Source organism: Lipotes vexillifer, unplaced genomic scaffold (genome assembly GCF_000442215.2).
Source record: "Lipotes vexillifer unplaced genomic scaffold, Lipotes_vexillifer_v1.1 scaffold182, whole genome shotgun sequence".
Classification (NCBI taxonomy): domain Eukaryota; kingdom Metazoa; phylum Chordata; class Mammalia; order Artiodactyla; family Lipotidae; genus Lipotes; species Lipotes vexillifer.
Genome location: NW_006798798.1, coordinates 7,285,762 through 7,309,149, shown reverse-complemented (window position 1 = coordinate 7,309,149; position 23,388 = coordinate 7,285,762). Strand labels below are relative to the sequence as shown.

At 36.5% G+C, this 23,388-nt stretch overlaps 1 protein-coding gene across 2 annotated transcripts in view; it reads right to left on the bottom strand.

Annotated features, from left to right (window-relative positions):
• The window catches only part of LOC103084210 (zinc finger protein 570), a 345,144-nt gene that overhangs the window by 191,772 nt on the left and 129,984 nt on the right, over positions 1–23,388 (bottom strand). Inside the window, exons 2-4 of one of the 2 annotated variants that reach the window (XM_007471041.1) lie at positions 22,924–23,050; positions 22,499–22,594; positions 8,499–9,961 (exon numbers count right to left, since the gene is read on the bottom strand). In XM_007471041.1, coding sequence (XP_007471103.1) covers positions 8,607–9,961; positions 22,499–22,594; positions 22,924–23,050 — 1,578 coding nt within the window. In that variant the 3' untranslated portion in view covers positions 8,499–8,606. Of the gene's footprint in view, positions 1–8,161; positions 8,163–8,498; positions 9,962–22,498; positions 22,595–22,923; positions 23,051–23,388 lie in introns of those variants that run through there. The other variant, XM_007471038.1, reaches the window with a different exon arrangement.

The following is a 23,388-nucleotide window of genomic DNA, read 5'->3' as shown; positions in this document are numbered from 1 at the left end:
TTCCTTTAGTTTTTTTTGTCCATGGTTTTCTTTAGCTCACTGAGTATATTTGAGATAGTTGGCTTAATGTATTTGACTAGTAAATCCAATGTCTGGGTTTCCTCAGTGATAGTTCCTGTCAAATTCTTTTTTAACATATGAATGGGACATACTTTTCCTTTGTCTTTATATGCCTTGTAATTTTTTGTTGAGATGTGGACATTTTGACTTTTTTTTCTTTTTTTGCGGTACACGGGCCTCTCACTGTTGTGGCCTCTCCCATTGTGGAGCACAGGCTCCGGACATTCAGGCTAAGCGGCCATGGCTCACGGGCCCAGCCGCTCTGTGGCATGTGGGATCTTCCTGGACCAGGGCACAAACCCATGTCCCCTGCATTGACAGGCGGACTCTCAATCACTGTGCCACCAGGGAAGCCCTGAGGTGTGGACATTTTGAATAAAATAACGTTGTAACTGTGGAAATCAGATTCTCCTCCTCCTCAGGGATTGCTGATTTTTTTGTTGAGGACTGCAGCCATCGATTTGTTTAGTGACTTCTCGAAACTCTTTTTGTAAAGTGTGTATTCCATGTTGTGTATGGTCGCTAAAGTTTCTGTCCCATTATCTCTGAGGTCAGGCAGAGATATTGATTAAAGATTCAATCTATCAAGTAAATGTAACAATTATAAACATATATGCACTGTCTTAGTCAGCCTGGGGTGCCATAACAAAATTCTATAAATTGAGTGACTTAAGAAACAGAAATTAATTTTCTTATAGTTCTGGGGGCAGAAATTTGGAGATCAGGGTGTCAGTATGGTTACTTCTTTGTCCAAGCACAGAGAAATAGAGTGACCAACCTCTCTGATGTCTCTTCTTATAAAAGCACTAATTCCATCATGAGGTATCCAGCATCATGACCTCATCTGACCCTAATTACCTCCCAAAGGCCCCATCTCCAAATACTATCACATTAGAGGTTAGAACTTCAACATATGAATTTAGGGGTCACACAAACATTCTGTTCATAATATACTCCTACAAACAGAGCTGCAAATTATATGAAGCAAAAAATGACATGATTGAAGGTAGAAATTTTTACACAATAGTAGTTGGAGACTTCAATACTCCACTTTCAGCAATGAACAAAACAATGAGACAAGATCAGTAAGGAAATAGAGAACTTGAACAACACTTTAAACCAACGGACATATACAGTACATACCCAATAACAGCAGAAAACTCATTTTTTCTCAAGTGCACATGGAACATTCTCCAGGATAGATATATAGTAAGCCACAAAACAAGTCTTAGTAAAATTTAAAAGACTGAAAATATACCAGGTATATTTACCAATCACAATGGAATGAAACTAGAAATAACAGTAGCAGTAGGCAAGTGGGAAATCCACAAAAAAATGTGGAAATTAAACACACTCTTAACCAACGTATCAGAGAAGAAATCACAAGGGAAATTAGAAAATATCTTGAGACGAACTGAAATAAAAACACAAGATACAAAGACTTACGGGATGCATCCAAATCAGAGGGGAAGTTACAGCTATAAATATTTACATTAAAAAAAGAAGAAAAACTCAAATCAATAACCTAACTTTAGGGACTTCTCTGGTGACACAGTAGTTAGGAATCCACCTGCCAATGCAGGGGACACGGGTTCGAGCCCTGGTCTGGGAAGATCCCACATGCTGCGGAGCAACTAAGCCCATGCACCACAACTACTGAGCCTGCACTCTAGAGCCCGCGAGCCACAACTACTGAGTCCATGTGCCACAACTACTGAAGCCCGTGTACCGAGAGCCTGTGCTCCACAACAAGAGAAGCCACTGCAGTGAGATGCCACCACAATGAGAAGCCCGTGCACTGCAACAGAGTAGCCCCTGCTTGCTGCAGAGAGCCTGCGTGCAGCAACAAAGACCGAACTGCAGCCAAAAATAAATAAATTAATTAATTTAATTAAATAATAAGAACCTAACTTTACACCATGTGGAACTAGAAAAAGAACAAGCTAAACCCAAAGCTATCAGAAGAATAGAAATACTAAATATTAGAGCACAGATAAACTAAATAGAGAATTCTATGTAAAAATAATCAACAAACCCAGAAGTTGGTTCTTTGAAAATAACAGCAAAATTGATAAACCTTTGTCTATGAGTATAAAGAGAGAGACAGAAGAATTAGATCACTAAATCACTTTCCGAAGTGAAAATAGGGATGTTACTATCGATTTTACATAAATGAAATGGATTATAGGGCTTCCCTGGTGGCCTAGTGGTTGAGAGTCCGCCTGCTGATGCAGGGGACACGGGTTCGTGCCCTGGTCTGGGAAGATCCCACATGCCACGGAGCGGCTAGGCCCATGAGCCATGGCCGCTGATCCTGCGCATCCGGAGCCTGTGCTCTGCAACGGGAGAGGCCACAACAGTGAGAGGCCCGCGTACCAAAAAAAAAAAAAAAAAAATTATAAGAGAATAATACAAACAGTTCTTGGCCACGCAAAGGGATAACCTTGATGAAATGGGCAAAATCCTAGAAATACACAAATACAAAAACCAGCTCAAGACGAAATAGAAGATCTTAACAGACTTATAACAAAAAAGGCAATTAAATCAATAATCACAAACCTCCCAACAAAGATAAGCTCAGGGTGGCTTCACTAGCGAATTCTAGAATAATGAACACCAACACTTTTTAAAGTCTTCCCAAAAATTGAAAATTGAATTTACGGGAAAACTTCCAAACTCACCCTATAGGTGGTCAACAATAGCTTGATATCAAAGCCAAAAACAAAACCAAAAAAAAACCTCCTAAAAGCCAGTATCCCTTATGAATATAGATGCAAATATCCTCAACACAATACTAGCAATAATATGCTAGTTATACACCGTGGCCAAGTGGAATTTATCCCAGTCCTGTGAGGGTGTTTCAATATATGAAAACCAATGTAATGTGCTACATTAATAGAATGAAGAGGAAAATCTGAATAATCATATCAATTCATGCAGAAATATGTCTGAGTTAAAACTATAAATCTCTTAGAACAAAACATAGGTGTAAATCTTTGTGACCTTAGATTAATGGTTTCTTTGATATGATACCAAAAGTATAGCAATAGTAGAAAAAATAGACAAATTGGAATTCTTCAAAATTAAAAACTGTTTTGCTTCAAAGGGCACCATCAAGAAAGTAAAAAGACACCTACAAAATGGGATATGTTTATAAATAACATATCTGATAAGTAACTTGTCTGAGTCCTTTTGCTATAAGGAATTCCATAGCTGAGAGGCTTTTACACAACAGAAATGTATTTCTCACAGTTCTTGAGGCTGGAAAGTACAAGATCAAGGTGCTGGCCGATTCCATGCCTGGTGAGGGTCCACTTTCTGGTTCTTAGATGGATGTCTTTTCACTGTGTCCTCACATAGCAGAAGGGGCAAGTGAGCTCTCTGGGCTCTTTTATAAAGGTACTAATCCCATCCTTGAGAACGCTGCCCTCATGACATAATCATCTTCCAAAGGCCCCACCTCCAAATACCATTACATTTGTCATTAGGGTTTGACATGTGAATTTTGGTTGGGTGGGGGACACACCAACATTCAGACCAAAGCAGAATTTGTATTTAGAATATATGAAGCACTCTTACAGTTCAACAATTAAAAGAACCCCACTGTTATGGACTGAGTGTGTTCCCCACCCCACCAGATGCATATGTTGAAATCCTAACCCACAACTGGAAGGTGCAGCCTTTGGGAGGTAATTAGGTCATGAGGGTGTAGTTCTCATGAATGGCATTAGTGCTGTCAAGAAAAAAGAAACAAAGAGATGAGTTTACTCTTGGCTCTGTGAAGGTATAATGAGAGAGTGGCCATCTGCAAACCAAGAAGACTGTCCGTACCAGACGTCAGATCTGCCAGTGCCTTAATCTTTGACTTCTAGCTTCCAGAGCTATGAGAAATAAATGTTTGTTGTTTAAGTCACCCAATTTATGGTATTCTGTTATAGCATCCTGAACTAAGACACCAATTTAAAAATTTGAAAAGGATTTGAATAGACATTTCTCCAAAGATATACAAATGGAAAATAAACATGAAAGGATGCTCAACATCATTAAGGAAAGGCAAATCAAAACCATAGGTAATAAGTACCACTTCACACCCACCAGGATGGTTATAATCTAAATGATGAACAATAATAAGTGCTGGTTTAGATATGGGGAAATTGGAACCCTCATAAATTGGCACTGAGAATGATGTGGTAACTAGAAAACATTTTGGTAGTTCCTCAAAAAGTCAGATGTAGAATTACCATATGATCTATGGGACTTCCCTGGCGGTCCAGTGGTTAAGACTCCACGCTTCCACTGCAGGGGCCACTGGTTTGATCCCTGGTCGAGGAACTAAGATCCTGCATGCTACTCGGCATGGCCAAAAATGAATGAATGAATTAATTAATTAATTTTAAAAAAAGAATTACCGTATGATCTAGGAATTCCACTCCTAGTTATATATCCAAAAGAAACAAAAATATATGTCCACACAAAACTTGTACACAATGTTCAGAGCAGCAATATTCATAATAGTCAAAATGTGGACACAGGGCTTCCCTGGTGGCGCAGTGGTTGAGAGTCCGCCTGCCGATGCAGGGGACACGTGTTCGTGCCCCGGTCCGGGAAGATCCCACATGCCGCGGAGCGGCTGGGCCCGTGAGCCATGGCCGCTGATCCTGCGCATCCGGAGCCTGTGCTCCGCAACGGGAGAGGCCACAACAGTGAGAGGCCCGCATACCGCAAAAAAAAAAAAAAAAAAAAAAAAAAAAATGTGGAAACAATCCAAATGTCCACCCACTGATGAATGGATAAATAAAATGTGGCAAAACCATGAAGTGGAATATTTAGGCCAATAAAAGGGAATGAAGTTCTTACCTTATGATTCAGTAATTGGGTTCCTTGGTATTTACCCAAAGGATTTGAAAACTTATGTACACACAAAAACCTGCACATAGATGTTTAGAGCAGCTTTATTCATAATTGCCAAAACTTGGAAGCAACAAAAATGTCTTTTGGCGGGTGAATGAATAAACAAACTGTGGTACATCCTGCCAGTGGAATATTTTTCAGTGCTAAGAAGAAATTAGTTATCAAGTTATGCAAAGATATGAAAGAAATTTAAATTCATATTACTAAGTGAAAGCAGCCAGTCTGAAAAGGCTACATACAGTGTGATATCAACTATATAACATTCTGGAAAAGGCAAAACGAAGGACACAACAAAAAACTTGTCGCCAGTGGTTAGTGGGCATGGATAAATAAATGGAACACAGGGAATTTTGGGGCAGTGAAACTACTCTGTATATTATAAGGGTGGATTTGTGTCATCATAACGTTATCCAAACACATACAATAAACAATGCCAAGAGTAAACTCCAATGTAAACTCTGGACTTCGGGTGATAATATGCCAGTGTAGGTTCATCACCTATAACAAATGTACCACTCTAGTGGGGAATGTTGATAATGGGGGAAGCTAAGCATGTGTGGGGGTGGGGGGTCATATGAAAAAAATCTCTGTACCTTTCACTCGATTTTGATGTGAACCTAAAACTTCTCTAAAACATAAAGTTTATTTTTTTAAAAGGAGAATGAAGTACTGATACATGCTACAACATGGATTTTGAAAACATTATGCTAATGGAAAGAAGTCAGTCATAAAACACAACATATTGTATAATTCCATTTATGTCCTGGATAGTCAAATTCATAGAAGCAAAAAGTAGATTAGCAGTTGCCAGGGCCTGGAGTGGTTGGGGGGAAATAGCGAGTGATTGTTAATCATATTGATGATAAGATGTAGTACACACAAATGGTAACTATGTGAGGTGATGGATATGTTAATTGGCTTGATTGTGGTTATCATTTCAGTGTATAAATATAAGAAAACATTATGTTGTACACCTTAAATATATATAATTTTGTCAATCCTACCTCAATAAAGCTGGGGGGGAAAAGGAATGATGGGGGAAAAATGCAGTAAGTAGGATATAAAACTCTCAGTGTAAAAATATAGTCATTCTCAAAACTCTGATGCCTGGAAGGATAGTAACCAAATTGTTAACAGTGATTGCATCTGAAAGGCAATTGTATACGAGCTTCTTTCTGAAGAAAATGGTGACTATGGATTGGATGAATGGTGAATATGGCATGCCTGAGGTATAGTGAAGGAATAACTGACAAAAGCAAACATTACTTAAATTTTTTTTAATTATGAAATAGTTTAAACATATAGAGATACAGAGAATAAAAACCCACAACCATCAATTTAGAACTGGCCAGTTATTTTTTAAAGAAATTAATGATTAAAAGATACCTCCCTTTGCATCCTTTCCTCAATCTCATTTTTCTCCCTCCCCAGAGGTCATCACAATTTGATGATTATTTCCATAAATGTTATTATACTATTTCCATATGGTATTTAGCCATGAAAAATATATAGTGTTGATTTGCATGTTTTCAAACTTTATATAAATAAGTGGAACCATATCACACAAAATACCCTCTAGTTCGATTTCAATAGTTTCTGAGATGTATTCATATTGATAAAAGTATCTCTAGTTCATTAATTTCAATTCTAACTTATTTAAACCCTAATGATTGTTTTGCTTACCCTAAACTTTTCATTTTCACAAACAACACTGAAGTGGGTCTTCATGTACATCTCCCTGAACACATAAAGAGAGGCTCTGTGGAGGTTTAAGTGTGGAACTGCTGGGTCAAAGAGTATCCACATCTTCAACTTTACTAGATATTGATACATTATTCTTTTTAAAAAACTATTTTCAACTGCACTGTATGAATATTCCTATTGCTCCACATCTTCCCAGTAATAGGTACTGTGATGCTTTTTTTAATGTGATGATTTTGAAATAGTTCATTGTGGTTTTATTTTTTTCCCTTACTGCCATGATATACATTGTCAATTATTTTACTACTCCCAAATCCATCCTTTCTCTATTGGTATAAACCAACTTTATCATATGCAAAATTTCTACAAATAGATTAGATTCGATAATTTTCTTGTTCTTTGGAGTTCACACTTCATAGATGAATTTCAAAACAAAGCTGTGAAATTAAAGGGCAAAAAGGCCCATTGAGGAATTTTGGTTGGAACTGCAGTGAAGTTGTAAATTAGGAGTAACTGATAACTTTGTTATTTTGAGTCTCTTAAGCCTAGGCTATACAATACCCTTCAATTTATTTTATTGTTCTTCAGTTTTCTGGGCCTAGAAAATCTATTGTTTTAACTCCATGAGGACATGGTCTTTGTATTGATCATGTTATCTCCTCATGTCTAAATCAGTGTGTGGCAAACAGTAGTTACTCAAAATTCACTGAATGAAGTATATATATGCATGTGTGTATATATATAAATGTAGTCAAACTACATTTGACTGTAGTTTTCTTCCCTCAGTCCCCTTTTGGTTTCAATTTTATAATCACTTGATAAAAATTTATAAACTTTATACTTTTTCTATGGTATGAAACAGTTTAAATGCTTTTGAAATCACCTAGATTCACCCATACGATTACCTGGGACTGATGTCTTTTTATGCTACAGTATAAATTTCTGTTTATTGGGTTTTTGGAGTTAATTGCAATACTCTCTGTTCTTTTCTTGATCTAAATATAAGTTCTGCATTTTTCTCAGTGAATCTTCATTTTCTTTAATTAGTTTATCCAATTGTTTCCTTAGAAACCTCCTAAAACTGGTTGTGTTATAGTTCTACTACTTTTGTCTATATCAATTACTCACCTAGAGTACAAACACTCCCACATATAGTCTAAAGTTTTTAGGTTTCCCCAGTTCTGAGCTGCTGCTTCCCATGATGTTCTGCTTTGTCCACTAAGGAATCTTGTTTTAGCTGTAAGGATTAAATGAGTTAATATATGTTGAGTATGTAGAACAGTGCCTGGTGCAAAGTAGGCACTCAATGCATGTTAGCTATTATTATTAAATTGAATATGTGCTATATTTGATGCATTATGTTAAGTACTCTGCATGCAAATTTCTTACTTAATATGCACCAATCTACAATAGACACTATTTCATTTAATACTCACATTTCTACAATACAGTGTCCTTTATTATCCCTATTTTAAGAATTAAAGAAAACCCTGAGGTTTAGATAAGTCAAGCAAGTTACTCAAAATCGCACAATGCTACAGTAGTGGTAGAGCTATGATTTTCCAGAATCTAAGCCCTTAGACCTGGGAAGTGCCTAGTGCCCAGAGAGACTGGAATAAAATAAGGCTGAAAGGTATCTAAGAACCAGATAATGAAGCTCCTCACAGACAGTTTTAAAGACTGTGGATGCTAGCTTAAGAACAATAGCAAGCCAAAAAAACTTTTAACTGGAGGCAGTGATGTGTGTATTCTTACACTTGAAAAAGATCAGTTTGGGTGCATGGTGGGAAATGAATTTAAGGGGACCAAATGTTGATACAGGAAGACCTGTTAGAAAGCTATAGAGTGATCCAGGTGAGATGAATCTTAGACAAGGTTGACAACATTAGAGATGAAGAAAAGAGTATAAATTCCAGAAGTATTTTTGAGATAGTCTACAGGACTTGGTGATTGACTGGATTGGGTGGTGACAGTGACTCCCCAAGATGGATTCTCTGATGATGAGCAAGGTGTGCATGCTGTCTGAAGGTTTTCTTGCATTCCTTACATTCATAGGGTCTCTCTCCAGTATGGATTCTCTGATGTTGGGCAAGGGACCCACAGTAACTAAAAGCCTTTCCACAAACATTACATTCGTAAGGCTTCTCTCCAGTATGAACTCTCTGATGTTGAGTAAGGGATGAATCATTGCTAAAAGCCTTCCCACATTTAATACATTCGTAGGGTTTCTCTCCAGTATGAACTCTCTGATGTTGAGCAAGGTAGGCAATCTGGCTGAATGCTTTCCTACATTGCTGACACTTATAAGGTTTTTCTCCAGTATGAATTCTCTGATGTTGAGCAAGGTGTGAATTCTGGCTGAAAGCCTTCCCACATTCCTTACATTCATAGGGTCTCTCTCCAGTATGTATTCTCTGATGTACAGTAAGGTATGCACGAAGGCTAAACGCTTTCCCACAGACATTACATTCATAAGGTTTCTCACCAGTATGAACTCGCTGGTGTTGGGCAATAGATGATCTATTGCTAAATGCTTTCCCACATTCAATACATTCATAGGGTTTCTCTCCAGTATGAACTCTCTGATGTTGAGCAAGGTAAGCAAACTGGCTGAAGGCTTTCCTACACACTTTGCATTCATAAGGTTTTTCTCCAGTATGAACTCTCAGATGTTGAACTAGGTGTGCATTCTGACTGAAGGCTTTCCTACATTCCTTACATTCATAGGGTTTCTCTCCAGTATGAATCCTCTGATGTTGAACAAGATTTGATCTCTGGCTGAAGGCTTTCCCACATTCTATACATTTATAGGGTTTCTCTCCAGTATGAATTCTTTGATGAAGAGTAAGGGATGAGCTCTGACTGAAGACTTTTCCACAGTCATTACATTTCAAAAGTTTCTTCTCTGTATAGATACTCTTGGGCTTAATAGCCATTAATTTTTTTTTAAAGCTTTTATGTGTGTTATGTTTATGTACTTTCTCCTCTTTGGGGATTATCTGTTGTGTATGAAGTAGTGTGCTGGGATGGAAACTTCCCCAAGTTTTGTTATATTCTTGTCCTCTTTCATCAACAGGGGCTTCTTCGTGAGTGATTATCTTTTCCTTGAAACATGCCTTCTGATTCACTGGTTGCCTCTCAAAGTGGCCCTCACATTTCCATTCTTCTTTCAATCTGGAGTACTCAAGGCCACAGCTTGTAAGTGTTTCTATTACTTTCTGAGATGATCGCACTTGATTAATGTCCTGCTTTGGGGTTAACTCTTCAGTCTCATACACAGATTCCCAGTCTGAAAAATAATAAGAAAAGAAATGTCTACTCTATTATGTACCAGAAGGTACATTTATGAAAGTAGTTCTGAAGTGTGTAAGAACAGAAACTGAAAATAGATCATAGAGAAACTTGAGGAGGAATGATTAGAATTATAAGAAAATCAATAAGGTAAATCTCAGGTCAAGAAGGACTTATGTAGGTGACTGGACTCAGTTATAATTTTATGCATGTATGAATAATACAGGAACTGAAATAATCTCCATTTTTATAGTTACTTCTTTCAAGAACATTCATTGAACCTTGTACCAGGTACTGTTCTATATGCTTTCATATTGGAGTAAATGAAGATCCTTACCTTCATGGATCTTATGTTCTTGGGGGAGACAAAAAATAAATGCTAAATAAGTAAATTTTATTGTATGTTAGAAGGTACTAAGTGCTATAGAAAAAGAAAAGCAGGGTAAGAGAGATCAGGAGTGTTAGTGAAGTCAAAGTAGGAATAATTAATAAATTAACCTTAAAGCAGGATTTCCCTGGGGGCACAGTGGTTAAGAATCTGCCTGCCAATGCAGGGGAAATGGGTTCAATCCCTGGTCCAGGAAAATCCCACATGCCGCAGAGCAACTAAGCCCATGCGTCACAACTACTGAGCCCACATGCCACAACTACTGAAGCCTGCACGCCTAGAGCCTGTGCTCCACAACAAGAGAAGCCACCACAATGAGTAGCCCATGCACTGCAACGAAGAGTAGCCCCAACTTGCCACAACTAGAGAAAGCCCACATGCAGCAACGAGGACCCAACTCAGCCAAAATCAAACAAATAAAAAATTAAAGCAAAGATTTCAAGGAAGTGAAAAAGTTAGTTACTTAGATATTTAAAGAAAGAACATCCTGGGCAGAAGAAACAGCCTAAAAGTAGAAGCATGTTTGGATTGTTTGAGGAATAGCAAGAGGGCCAGTGTGGCTGGAGAGGACTGAGTAGTAGGAGATGAAGTCAGGGGGTAAAGGATAATCAGATTATTAAAGCTTTATAGGCCACCTAAGAAATTTGGTTTTACTCTGAGTGAGATAGAGAGCCACTGAAGTGGTATGAGTACAGAAGTGATATCTAGTTATGATTTAATGAAAATACTGGAAGGTGGAGAGCAAGGGGAGAAGGAAGGGGACCTACTATTGTAGCAATCAGTGTGAGAAATGATAATGATTCAGACCAGAGAGATATCAGTGGAGGTATACAGAGGTGGTCAGATTCTAGGTATATTTTATAGGAAAAGCCAGGAGGATATACTGACAGATTGGATATAGAATGTAATAGAAAGAGATGAGACAAGCATGTCTTCAAAGTTTATGGTCTGAACAATGGAAGGATGGAATAGCCATCAACAATGATGGGAAAGGCTATGGGTATAGCAAGCTTAGGTAGTGAGGTATAGAAGATCCAGAGTTCAGATTTAAACATCATAAATTTAATATGTCTTTTAGACTTTGAAATGGAAATGTTGAGAAGGCAGACGGACACATGAGACTAAGTTTAAGGCAGAGGTCTAGGATAAGGGGTTGTTATCCAAAATATATAAATAGCTCATACAACTCAATATCAAAATAACAAACAACTCGATTAAAAAATGTGCAAAGAACTTCTTTTCCAAAGAAGACATACAGATGGCCAACAGGCACATGAAAAGATGTTCAACATCACTAACCATCAGAGAAATGCAAATCAAAACCACAGTGAGATATCACCTCACACCTGTCAGAATGGCTATCATCAAAAAGACCACAAATAACAAATGTTGGTGAGGATGTGGAAAAAAGTGAACCCTCCTACACTGTTGGTGGGAATGTAAATTGGTGCAGCTACTGTGGAAAACAGTACAGAGGTTCCTCAGAAAACTAAAAACAGAACTACCATATGATCCAGCAATACCACTCCTGGTTATGTATCCGAAGAAAATGAAAACACTAATAAAAAAGATATATGCACCCCAATGTTCAGAGCAGCATTATTTACAATAGCCAAGATATGGAAGCAACCAAAGTATCCATCAACAGATGAATAGATAAAGGTGTGGTATATATATACTGATACAACAGAATACTACTCAGTCATAAAAAAGAATGAAATTTTGCCATTTGCAACAACATGGATGGAACTGGAGGGTACTAGGCTTAGTGATAAGTCAGACAGAGAAAGACAAATACTGTATGTTATCACTTATACGAGGAATCTAAAAAATAAAACAAAAAAATGAATATAACAAAACAGAAACAGACTCACAGATACAGAGAACAAACTAGTAGTTACCAGAGAGGAGAGGGAAGCAGGGAGAGGAAAGATAGGGGTAGAGGATTTAGAGGTACAAACTACTATGTATAAAATAAATAAGCTACAAGGATATATTGTACAGCACAGGGAATAGAGCCAATATTTTACAATTATATAAATGGAGTATAATCTATAAAATTTTTTTAAAATTTTATGTATTTATTTATTTATTTTTGGCTGTGTTGGGTCTTGTTGCTGCATATGGGCTTTCTCTAGTTGTGGTGAGTGGGGGCTACTCTTCATTGCAGCATGTGGGCTTCTCATTGCGGTGGCTTCTCTTGTTGCGGAACACGGGCTCTAGGCACGTGGGCTTCAGTAGTTGTGGCACGCGGGCTCAGGAGTTGTGGCTCGCGGGCTCTAGAGCGCAGGCTCAGTAGTAGTGGTGCATGGGTTTAGTTGCTCTGTAGCATGTGGGATCTTCCCAGACCAGGGCTCAAACCCATGTTCCCTGCATTGGCAGGTGGATTCATAACCACTGTGCCACCAGGGAAGCTCCTCTATAAAATTTTTTAATCAGTATGCTGTACACCTGAAACTAATATAATATTATACATCAACTATAATTCAGAAAAAAAAAGAGAAGTCTGGACTAGAGGTTTTTAAATTGGGAGTTGCCAGCATATAGATGGTATTTAAAGAGACTAAATTACTAAGAGAATGAGTGTAGATAGAAGAGAAAGGAGCAAGGAGTGAACCCTGGAGCACTCCAACATTAAGATATTCAGGAAAAGAGAAGAAACCCAAAGAGATTAAGAAGGACAAATGTAAGCAAGAAAAAATCAGGGCTGAGAATATTAATACCACATGATATTAAAGGTTATAATAAAAATCAACTTGTTCAATAATTTATACTGAAGAAGTATAAAATACACTTTCACAATAACATACACAGTTTGGAATATATTATTAAGAAATGTCACAAAGGGGATTCCCTGGCAGTCCAGTGGTTAAAGGCTCTACGCTTTAACTGCTGAGGGCACAGGTTCAATCCCTGGTCAGGGAACTAAGATCCCCCAAGCCACGTGGTGTGGCCCCCCCACAAAAAAAGACAGCTAGTAATAGTAACCATTAACAAGAATTATCTTTCTTTATATACAAAGTATACATTGGGACTTGCAAAACACCACATATGAATAATTAGGTAAATAAAAAAAATAGAATATAGAATAGAATATAAAAGCTATGGGGGAAATTACTGTACTTCTTTTTTTCAAATAAGAATATTATTTTGCAATTTTAGAATCAATTTTAAAAAGCAATAGAAGAAAGCATAAAGAAAATAGTCTCAGAAGATATCTTTAACGTTGACAACAACAACAATGAAGAAGGAAAAAACCCTAGAAATAAACTTTACAAGAAAAGAACAAAAGCTTTACAATTCTAATGATGGACCACCCCAAAAAATTTGAATAAAGGGAGAAGATACACACTTTGCTTTTGTATATGAGGAACCAACAATGTAAAGCCACAAAGTCTGACTAAATTTACCTATTATGTCCGTTCAATTACAGTCAGAGCCTAATGTGATTTCTTAAAAGAACTGTGCAATAAAGAATTTGGCAGACCTTTGTCCCTATTTCCCAGGAGGTAACCTCTAAGCCATCTAAACTCCTGGAAGGAGTGTATTTGTTATTCATGGTGAGCCCCTTGGACTACACCTGATGGTTAATACTAGTAAGGTGACTCATGATGAGCCTCTAGATAGTTTTTGCTAATGAGATAGATGACTCAGGTTGGAAGCTAACCATGCTGGAAAGACGAACCGTATGATTAAAGGGTTGGAGCTTTGAGCCACCATGATATCAGTCTAACTTTTGGGAAAGGAAGGAAGGCTGGAGATTGAGTCATGTTGGGTAATGATTCACTCAGTCATGCCTACATAATGAAACAAAACAAACAAACTCTGGACACTGAAGCTTGCGAGAGCTTCCCTGGTTGGTAATATTCTTTTGAATATTGAGATGCCTGGTTGGCCCTTAGGACAACAGAAACTTTACATTTGCAATTCTCCCAGCCCTCACCCTTGGTGTCTCTCCTTTTGGCTAGTTCTGATTTGTAGTCTTTGTTACAGTAAAGCTGTAATGATAATATAGCTCTTGCCCTGAGTACTGTGAGTCATTCTAGTAAATTATTAAACCTGAGGGTGACTGTAGGCACTCCCAAACATGTAGCCAGCGGGTCACAAACGAGGGTGGCCCTTAGGATCCCCTAACTTGCAGCTGGTGTTTGAAATACGCACAATCTTGTGGAATGCTGTCCTCTCAGATTTTGCAGTTTGGCAAACTCACTGCAAGAAAAAAAAAATTTTTTTTTTTAAGGAATTCCCTGGCAGTCCAGTGGTTAGGACTTGGCACTTTTACTGCGTTGGGCCCGGGTTCAATCCCTGGTTGGGGAACTAAGGTCCCACAAACTGTGTGGCATGGCCAAAAAAAACAAAAACACCATGAATAAAAAAAAAATTGTTTTTTAAATCCTAACATTCATCAAGAAAGTAAACATGAATCCAGGATAGACTATATGTTAGCCATAAAACAAGTCTTAATAAATTTCAAAAGATTGAAATCAAATTAACTATCTTTTTTAATCATAATGGAATGAAACTAGAAATCAATAGCAAAATAAAAATTGGAAAATCCACACATGTGGAAATTAAACAACACACACTTAACCAACCAATGTCAAAGAAGAAATCACAGAAGAGTTTAAAAATATCTTAAGACAAATGAAAATAAAAATATGACATACCAAAATTTATGGGATGCATCAGAAGCAGTGCTAAGAGGGAAATTTATAGCTGTGAAGGTTTACATCACAAAAGAAGAAAGATCTCAAATCAACAACATTAACAAACTAGAAAAAGAGCAAACTAAGCCAAATCTAGAAGAAGATAATAAAGATTTAAGCAGAGATAAACCAGATAGAGAATTTAAAAAGCAATAGAATCAACTAAACCAAGAGTTGTTTTTTCAATAAGATCGACAAAACTGATGAACATTTAATAAGACTAAGAAAAAAGAGCAATTCACCTAAAGTCAGAAATGACTAGCCAGAGCAATTAGGCAAGAAAAACAAATAAAAAACATCCAAATTAGAAAGGAAGAAATAAAATTGTTTCTGTTTGTAGACAACATGATCTTACATGTAGAAATCCTAAACACTCCACAAAAGAAAAACAAACACCTGTTATAACTAACAAACAAATTCAGCACAGTAGCAGAATACAAAGTCAACACACACAATCAGTTGCATTTCTATACACTAACAATGAACAATCTGAAAAGAATATTAAGAAAACAAATCCATTTACAATAGCATCAATAAAGAATAAAATATTTAGGAATTAATCAAGAATGTGAAAGACTTCTACAATGAAAATTACAAAACATTACTGAAAGAAATTAAAGATATAAATAAATGAAGAGGGGCTTCCCTGGTGGTGCAGTGGTTGAGAGTCCACCTGCCGATGCAGGGGACATGGGTTTGTGCCCCGGTCTGGGAGGATCCCACGTACTGCGGAGCAGCTGGGCCTGTGGGCCATGGCCGCTGGGCCTGCGCATCCAGAGCCTGTGCTCCGCAACGGAAGAGGCCACAGCAGTGAGAGGCCCGCATACCGAAAATAAAAAATAATAAAATAATAAAATAAATGAAGACATTCTGTGTTCATGGATTAGAAGTTAATTAGAATTTAATTAGAAGGGGTTAATATCCAGAAGTTAATTAGAAGTTAAGATGTCTAAACTACGCAAAACTATCTAGAGATTCAATGCAATACCTATTAAAATCCCAATGCTTTTTCCAGAAATAGAAAAATTGATCCAAAAATTCATATGTAATCTCATTGGACCCTTAATAGTCAAAAGAATCTTGAAAAGGAAGAAGAAAATTGGAGGTCTCACACTTCCTGGTTTCAAAACTTATTACAAAGCTACAGTACTCAAAACAGTGTGGTGTGACATAAAAATAGATATATATATATATTGACGGAATAGAAAACAGAGAGCTCAGAAATAAACCCTCACATACATGGTCAAATGACTTTTCACAAACATGCTGAGACCATTCCATGGAGAAAGGACAGGCTTTTCAATAAATGGCACTGGGAAAATTAAATATCCACATGCAAAACAAAGAAGTTGTTACACCATATACAAAAATTAACCCCAAATGGATCAAAGACTTAAACCTAAAATTAACACTAAAATAATCTTAGAAGGAAATATAGGGAAAAATCTTCATGACATTATATTCGGCAATGATTTCTTGGTTATGATACCAAAAGCACAGGCAAGAAAAAAGTAGACAAATTGGAGTTCATGAAAATTAAAGACTTCTGTGCATCAAAGACATAATCAACAGAGTGAAAAGGCAACCTACAGACGGGATGGGAGAAAATATTTACAAATCATGTATCTGAAAAGGGGTTAATATCCAGAGTACATAAAGAACTCCTAAAACTCAACAAGAACACAATTAGATTATCAGACTGGACAAAAAAATGTTTAGCTATATACTGTTCACAAAAAAAAACATAGAAAGTAAGAGAGTAAAGGGGTGGGAAAAACTAAACTAAGGAAATATTAACAAAAGAAGGCTAATATAATTATATTAATATTAAGCTAAATAGTTAAGGGAAGAATCATCACTAGATTTAAAGAGTAACAATAATATAAGAATTCACCAGAAAGATAATCCCCCAAACGTATCACCTTATAAAATACTTTCAAAATACTGCTCAAAGAGATTTTTTTTAAATCAATAAAGACACAGAATTGACCAGCACAATTAATTAGCTTAATCCAATGAACATATATAAAATGCTGTACTCCACAAGCAGCACACAGACATTCTCCAGAACACACAGTATATTTACCAAAATTAACCCCTAAGACGTAAAAGAGGTTTCAAAGTATTTCAAAGAATGCATGTTAACTAGACCATATCCTCCAATCACAATGTAGTTAAACCAAACAAAAACCTTCAATTTGCAACTTAAAGCTTCTAAATAATTCAGTCAAGAAAAAAAATCAATGGAAATTAGAAAATGTTAAGATATACAATGATAACAAAAATACTACATATCAAAATATGTGAACTATATTCCTAATATAGTCTTAAATGCTTATAATAGAAAAGAGAAAGCCTCAAAAACACTGAATTATCTAAGTTTAAAAGCCAGCAAAAAAGAGAGAGAGAAAATAGCATAAAAAACATAGGAGGAATAAAATAGTAGAGGAGAAATACATGAAAAAATTTTAAAGATAAATTAGAGAGGAACAGTGAAGTAAAAAATGTCTGAAAACATTAATAAGTTGAAAGATTTGTTTCTCCCTTTTTAGAAAGAAAAAGAGGTCATACTTACATATACTACCAACTTCAGATAAGAGAAAATAATGAATAACTTTATCTAATAAATTTGAAAACTTACATGAGAATTATAAATTTTTAGAAAAAAACCATAACTCCATGACTATAAGAAGAATAAAAAACACAAAATCTTATAACAGAAATTGAATTATTAGTTTAAATTCTTTTCACACACAAAAAATCCCAGGCCAAGATGAACAAAGTTCTACCAAACATTCAAAAGACAAATTTGTAAAATTTTACCCAAATTCTTCTAAGGAAGAAAAAGAGGAATACTCACCAACAGATTTTTATGAAACTAGAACAATCCTGATTCCAAAATCTGACAAGAAGAGTACATGAAGGGAAAAACTGAAGGCCAACCTCACTGACAAACATAGATGCAAAATAACTAAACAAAATATTGGCAAATAGCAGCTAGCTATGAATGGAAAAGATGAAGATGGGTTTGTCTCAGGAATACAAGATTGGTTCAACATTAAAAACGTCATATGTAATTCACTACATAAACAGATGAAAAAGTGAAAATCATCTAATCACCTACAGTTACAGAAAAACATTAAAACTCAAAAGCTTTACACAAACAAAACTCTAGCAAACAGTAATGAAAGGTATCTACCAGAAACATTTAAACATCAGAATTATTAATTACAAAATATTAAAGCACTTTCATTGAGACCAGAAGTTGATAAAAATGCCTGTTGTCACTACTTTGGTTCATACCATATTGGTGATCTAAGACAGGGTAGCAGAAAAAAGAAATTAAGGGTATAAGAATTTAAAATAAAGGAACTGCCATTATTCACAGACATGCCCGCCCACAGAAAAATCCAAGGAAATCTAAAAATTACTAGTATTAATGGGAGAGCTTGGCAACGTTGCTGGATATAAGGTCAAAGTACAAAAGTTAACTTTATTTCTATGTATGAGCAACAAATTGAAAACACAGACAACATTTAACACAGGAACAAAACTAAAATGCCTAGGAATTAATCTAATAGAAGATGTGCATGGCCTTTATGGAGAAAATTATAAAACACATTTGAAGGAAATTTAAAGACCTAAGTAAGTGGAGAGATAAACTATGTTCACAAATAAAAACAAATTCCAAAATTGATATATAGAATAAAATTTGGACCAAAAGCCAATAGCTTTTTGTTGTTGTCTAGTGGAAACTGATCTAAATTTAGTTAGATGGCCAAAGGGCAAACAAGAAATTCTGAAGAACATGAACAAGGTATAGGGACTTACCCTAACAGATATTGAAGTATTACATTAAAATATTTAAGATAGTGTGGTACTGGCGTAAGGAAACAGAGATCAATGGAATGGAACAGAGCTCAAAATCAGACCCATAAATATATTATAACCTGATATATTAAGAGGTAACATTCAGAACAATAAGCAAAGAGAGCTCATTTCTTCAGTAAATGTCTGGGACATTTGATTTTAGAAATTAAATACTTCAATCTCAAAAATCAATTTCAGGGCTTCCCTGGTGGCGCAGTGGTTGAGGGTCCGCCTGCTGATGCAGGGGACGCGGGTTCGTGCCCCGTTCTGGGAGGATCCCACATGCCGCGGAGCGGCTGGGCCCGTGAGCCATGGCCGCAGAGCCTGCGCGTCCGGAGCCTGTGCTCCGCAATGGGAGAGGCCGCAACAGTGAGAGGCCCACGTACCGAAGGAAAAAAAAAAAAAAAAATCAATTTCAATTGGATTATGGCCCTAAATGTAAAAGGAAAATCTTTAGAAGACAATTTGAGAACACCCATGGGACTTCAGAATATAGAAAGGTTTCTTAAAACAAAATATCAAAATCAAAAACATAAGCTACACAAATCAAAACCACGAGATATCATCTCATACATTTCACAATGGCTATCATTAAAAAGACCACAAATAACAATGTGAAGAAACGGGAACCCTCTTGCACTGTTGGTGGGAATGTAAATTGGTACAGCCACTATGGAAAACAGTACAGAGGTTCCTCAGAAAACTACAAATAGAACTACCATATGATCCAGCAATTCCACTCCTGGGTACAAATCCGAAGAAAACAAAAACACTAATTCAAAAAGATACATGCACCTCAATGTTCATAGCAGCATTATTTACAACAGCCAAGATATGGAAGCAATCTAAGTGTCCATTAACAGACGAATGGATAAAGGTGTGACATATATACCTATATATATATGTATGTATGTAAATATATATAATGGAATACTACTCAGTCATAAAAAAAAGAATGAAATTTTGCCATTTGCAACAACATGGATGGACCTGGAGGGTATTAGGCTTAGTGATAAGTCATACAGAGAAAGACAAATACTGTATATTATCACTTATATGTGGAATCTAAAAAATAAAACAAGCAAATAAACAACAAAACAGAAACAGACTCACAGATACAGAGAATGAGCTAGTGGTTACCAGTACAAAGAAGGTATGGGGGAGGGGCAGGATAGTGGTAGGGGGTTAAGAGGTACAAACTACTATGTATAAAATAAATAAGTGGGAATTCCCTGGTGGCTCAGTGGCTAAGACTTGGCGCTTTCACTGCAGTGGGCCTGGGTTCGATCCCTGGTCAGGGAACTAAGATCCCACAAGCCACATGGCACAGCAAAAGATAAATAAATAAATAAATAAGCAACAAGGATATATTGTATAGCACAGGGAATATAGCCAATATTTTATAATAACTTTAAATAGAGTACAGTCTATAAAAATATCAAATCACTATGCTGTACACCTGAAACTAATATGATATTGTGAATCAACTATACTTCATAAAAAATATATATATTCCCCAAACTGAACAAAAGACTTGAGCAGGCACTTCACAGAAGAGGAAATCAAAATGGCCATTTATATATATGAAAAGATGCCAAATATTTTTAGTAGTCAAGGAAATTCAGATGACAAGTATAAGGAGATAATATCTCATACCCGTCAAATTTGCAAAAAATTTTAAAATTTGTCAATTCTGAATGTGGAGCAATGAATACTCTTACACAGCAGTTAGCTGTTAGAAATGTAAATTAGTACAAGTAATCTGGAAAGTAAAATAGCATTATGCAGTAAATTCCTGGCTATATTCTCTACAAGAACTCCAGCATATGTACACCATCAGTCATGTATAATAAGGTTCATAGCAGTAACATTTATAATAACATAAAACTGAAACAACTCAAATGCCCTTCAATGGATAAATTGTGATTTTTCACAGTGGAATACATTACATTTCAACATGAAAAAAAAATTCAATAAAAAATAGTCACTAAAATCAACATGGATGAATCTCAGGAATATAATTTTGAGTTGAAAAAAGTCAGAATTATCTGTATACTATATTTCCAATATATTTCCATATATAAAAAATTGAAAATATGCAAATATAAGTATTTTGTTTAGGGCTATATGGCACCAACAATAAAGAAAAGTCAAGAAATGATAAGCAAAATTGTAGGATAATGGTTACCCTAGTGAGTGGTAGAGATGGTCCAAGAGTAGGGAGTGATATATCACTAGGCAGGGGCTCTTGAGGGCCTAAAATGGCACTGACAATCTTCTATATCCTAAGTTAAGAAGCAGGTACATTTTTTGTTATATTATTACCTAAAGTACATATTTAGTCTAATATATTTATGTGTGTATGATTTATTTAATAACAATAATTAATAAATAAAATTTAGCCATGTATTCTTTGATACTACAGTTCCATATCAAAATTTTTCCTTAGAAAACTGAACATGAACATAAAAGACTGGGGAGAGGTAGTGGAAGGGGTGGGGATGAGTTGGGGAGTAGTGTTGACAGAGATGTTTACAATGACCCTAATTTTCTTCTGAACTTTAAGTCCTTCATTTCACCTTAATGCTTCCTATGCCTATCTGAAAATCCTTCCTACACCACAAAGCTAACCTCTTAATCTCTTCTCCCTCAAATGTTTTCTAGCTTTTGACCTTTTTTTTTTGGCCACACCACACCACATGCAGGATCTTAGTTCCCTGACCAGGGATCAAACCCACACCCCCTGCAGTGGAAGCGAGGAGTCTTAACCACTGGACCATCAGGGAAGTCCCTGACCTGTGTTTTTGTTAAAGACCATCTTCCCAACTAAGCAGACTCCTCTCTCACCTCTCTCTGAGCTTCCTTCATGTCAGCTTTCTTTTCATGTGTGCCATTTTCAGCCATATTTTATCTTTGCTACAAGCCTATCAACTATTTGATTATTTACATAAATGTATAATACCCTAGCATCTTGCAAGTACTCTGTTTTAAGTACAAATTCAATAAATGTTGATTAAAGGAATGAATGAACTGACCATTAAGAGAAAAATGAGGCATTTAGAGATAAACTACTACTATTATAATACTAGCAGCTAACAGCTTTTGAGCTCATAATATGAGATAGGAACTGTTGAAAGCACCTTAAAAATATTATCCCATTTTATAGATGACAAAACAAAGGCACAGAGAGGTTAAGTAACTTGCCCAAAGTTCCACTGCATGTAAGTGTCAGGATTTGAACTTGTTACTTCAGTTACAGCTGTTTGTAGTTCATCAAAAGTTCAAAAGTTCATCAGATTAGGAAAAGATTTTTTAAAGACTGGAAGAGGTTTATGAGACTGGGAAGGAAGGGGACTCAGAATAGATAAGAGGGGGCAAAATGTGAAAGGAGAGACAGTTTAGAATATCAACTTTGGGAGAACACACTAAAAGGACTCAAGCTTCTACTAAGACCTAGGACATTTGAGAGGAACATGCCAACAACAAAGAAGAGTGAAGAGGTGTGATACCTTTGAGTCAAGCTGGGCTGTCACCTGCAAAGGTTTTTGCCTGCCTATTCCTCTTCACTCACCTGAGCACAAGTCTTTTGTCAGCTCTCTCTTTACCATCCAGGGCTCCTTCCCTTGTTCCAACAATAATATCACACTTGGTTTAGAAAAGCAAAGTCCTGCATATAAGAAACAGAATTTGGTCATGCTGTAGATATCCCAGAACTCACATCCAATTCTTTGATCATCAGGGAAGAGGGAGCTTGCAGTAAGCCAGAGAAAACTGTGATAAGGACATGTATTCAAAGGACAGGGAAGTTGAAGCTTCCAACACAGATTAATAATAGACCTGTTCACTGCCAACTCCACAAACATTAACCCGTTACTTTGGCACAGGCAGCAGACTTTCAGCCAAGCACTACAGATGCTATCCAAAAATTCACAACAATGGTGGTAGCAAAGTGCCCCTTATGAGTATAAGCTCAATTTTACAAGAAGATATTATTACCCAGTGATACCAAGATCCTGTAGTTCTCCAACATCACATTACTGTACAGATGCCTCTGAGAAGAATTCAGACAATCCCACTCCTCTTGGGAGAAGTCTACAGCCACATCTCTGAAGGTCACCAACTCCTGAAATGAAATAAATGAAGTGAAACAACCTCATCTCTTCTCATACTCACCTCATTCATTCTGCCCCAGGCACACAGGGCTCTCCCATATATTACATTCTCAAATATGTCAAGAATGTTCCCCCTCAGGGCTTTTGTACTTCTCAGATCATTCTGTATAAAAAAAAAGCAATGCTCTTACCCCAGTTGCCTATTCCCCTAACCCTCCTTATTTTTCTCCATGGTACTTATTTTGTTATTTATTGTCTGCTCCCCACCTCCATTAAAATGTAAAGTCCATGAGGGCAGAGTATGTTTTTGTTTTGGTCACTGCTATACACCAGTTATAGAACAGTATCT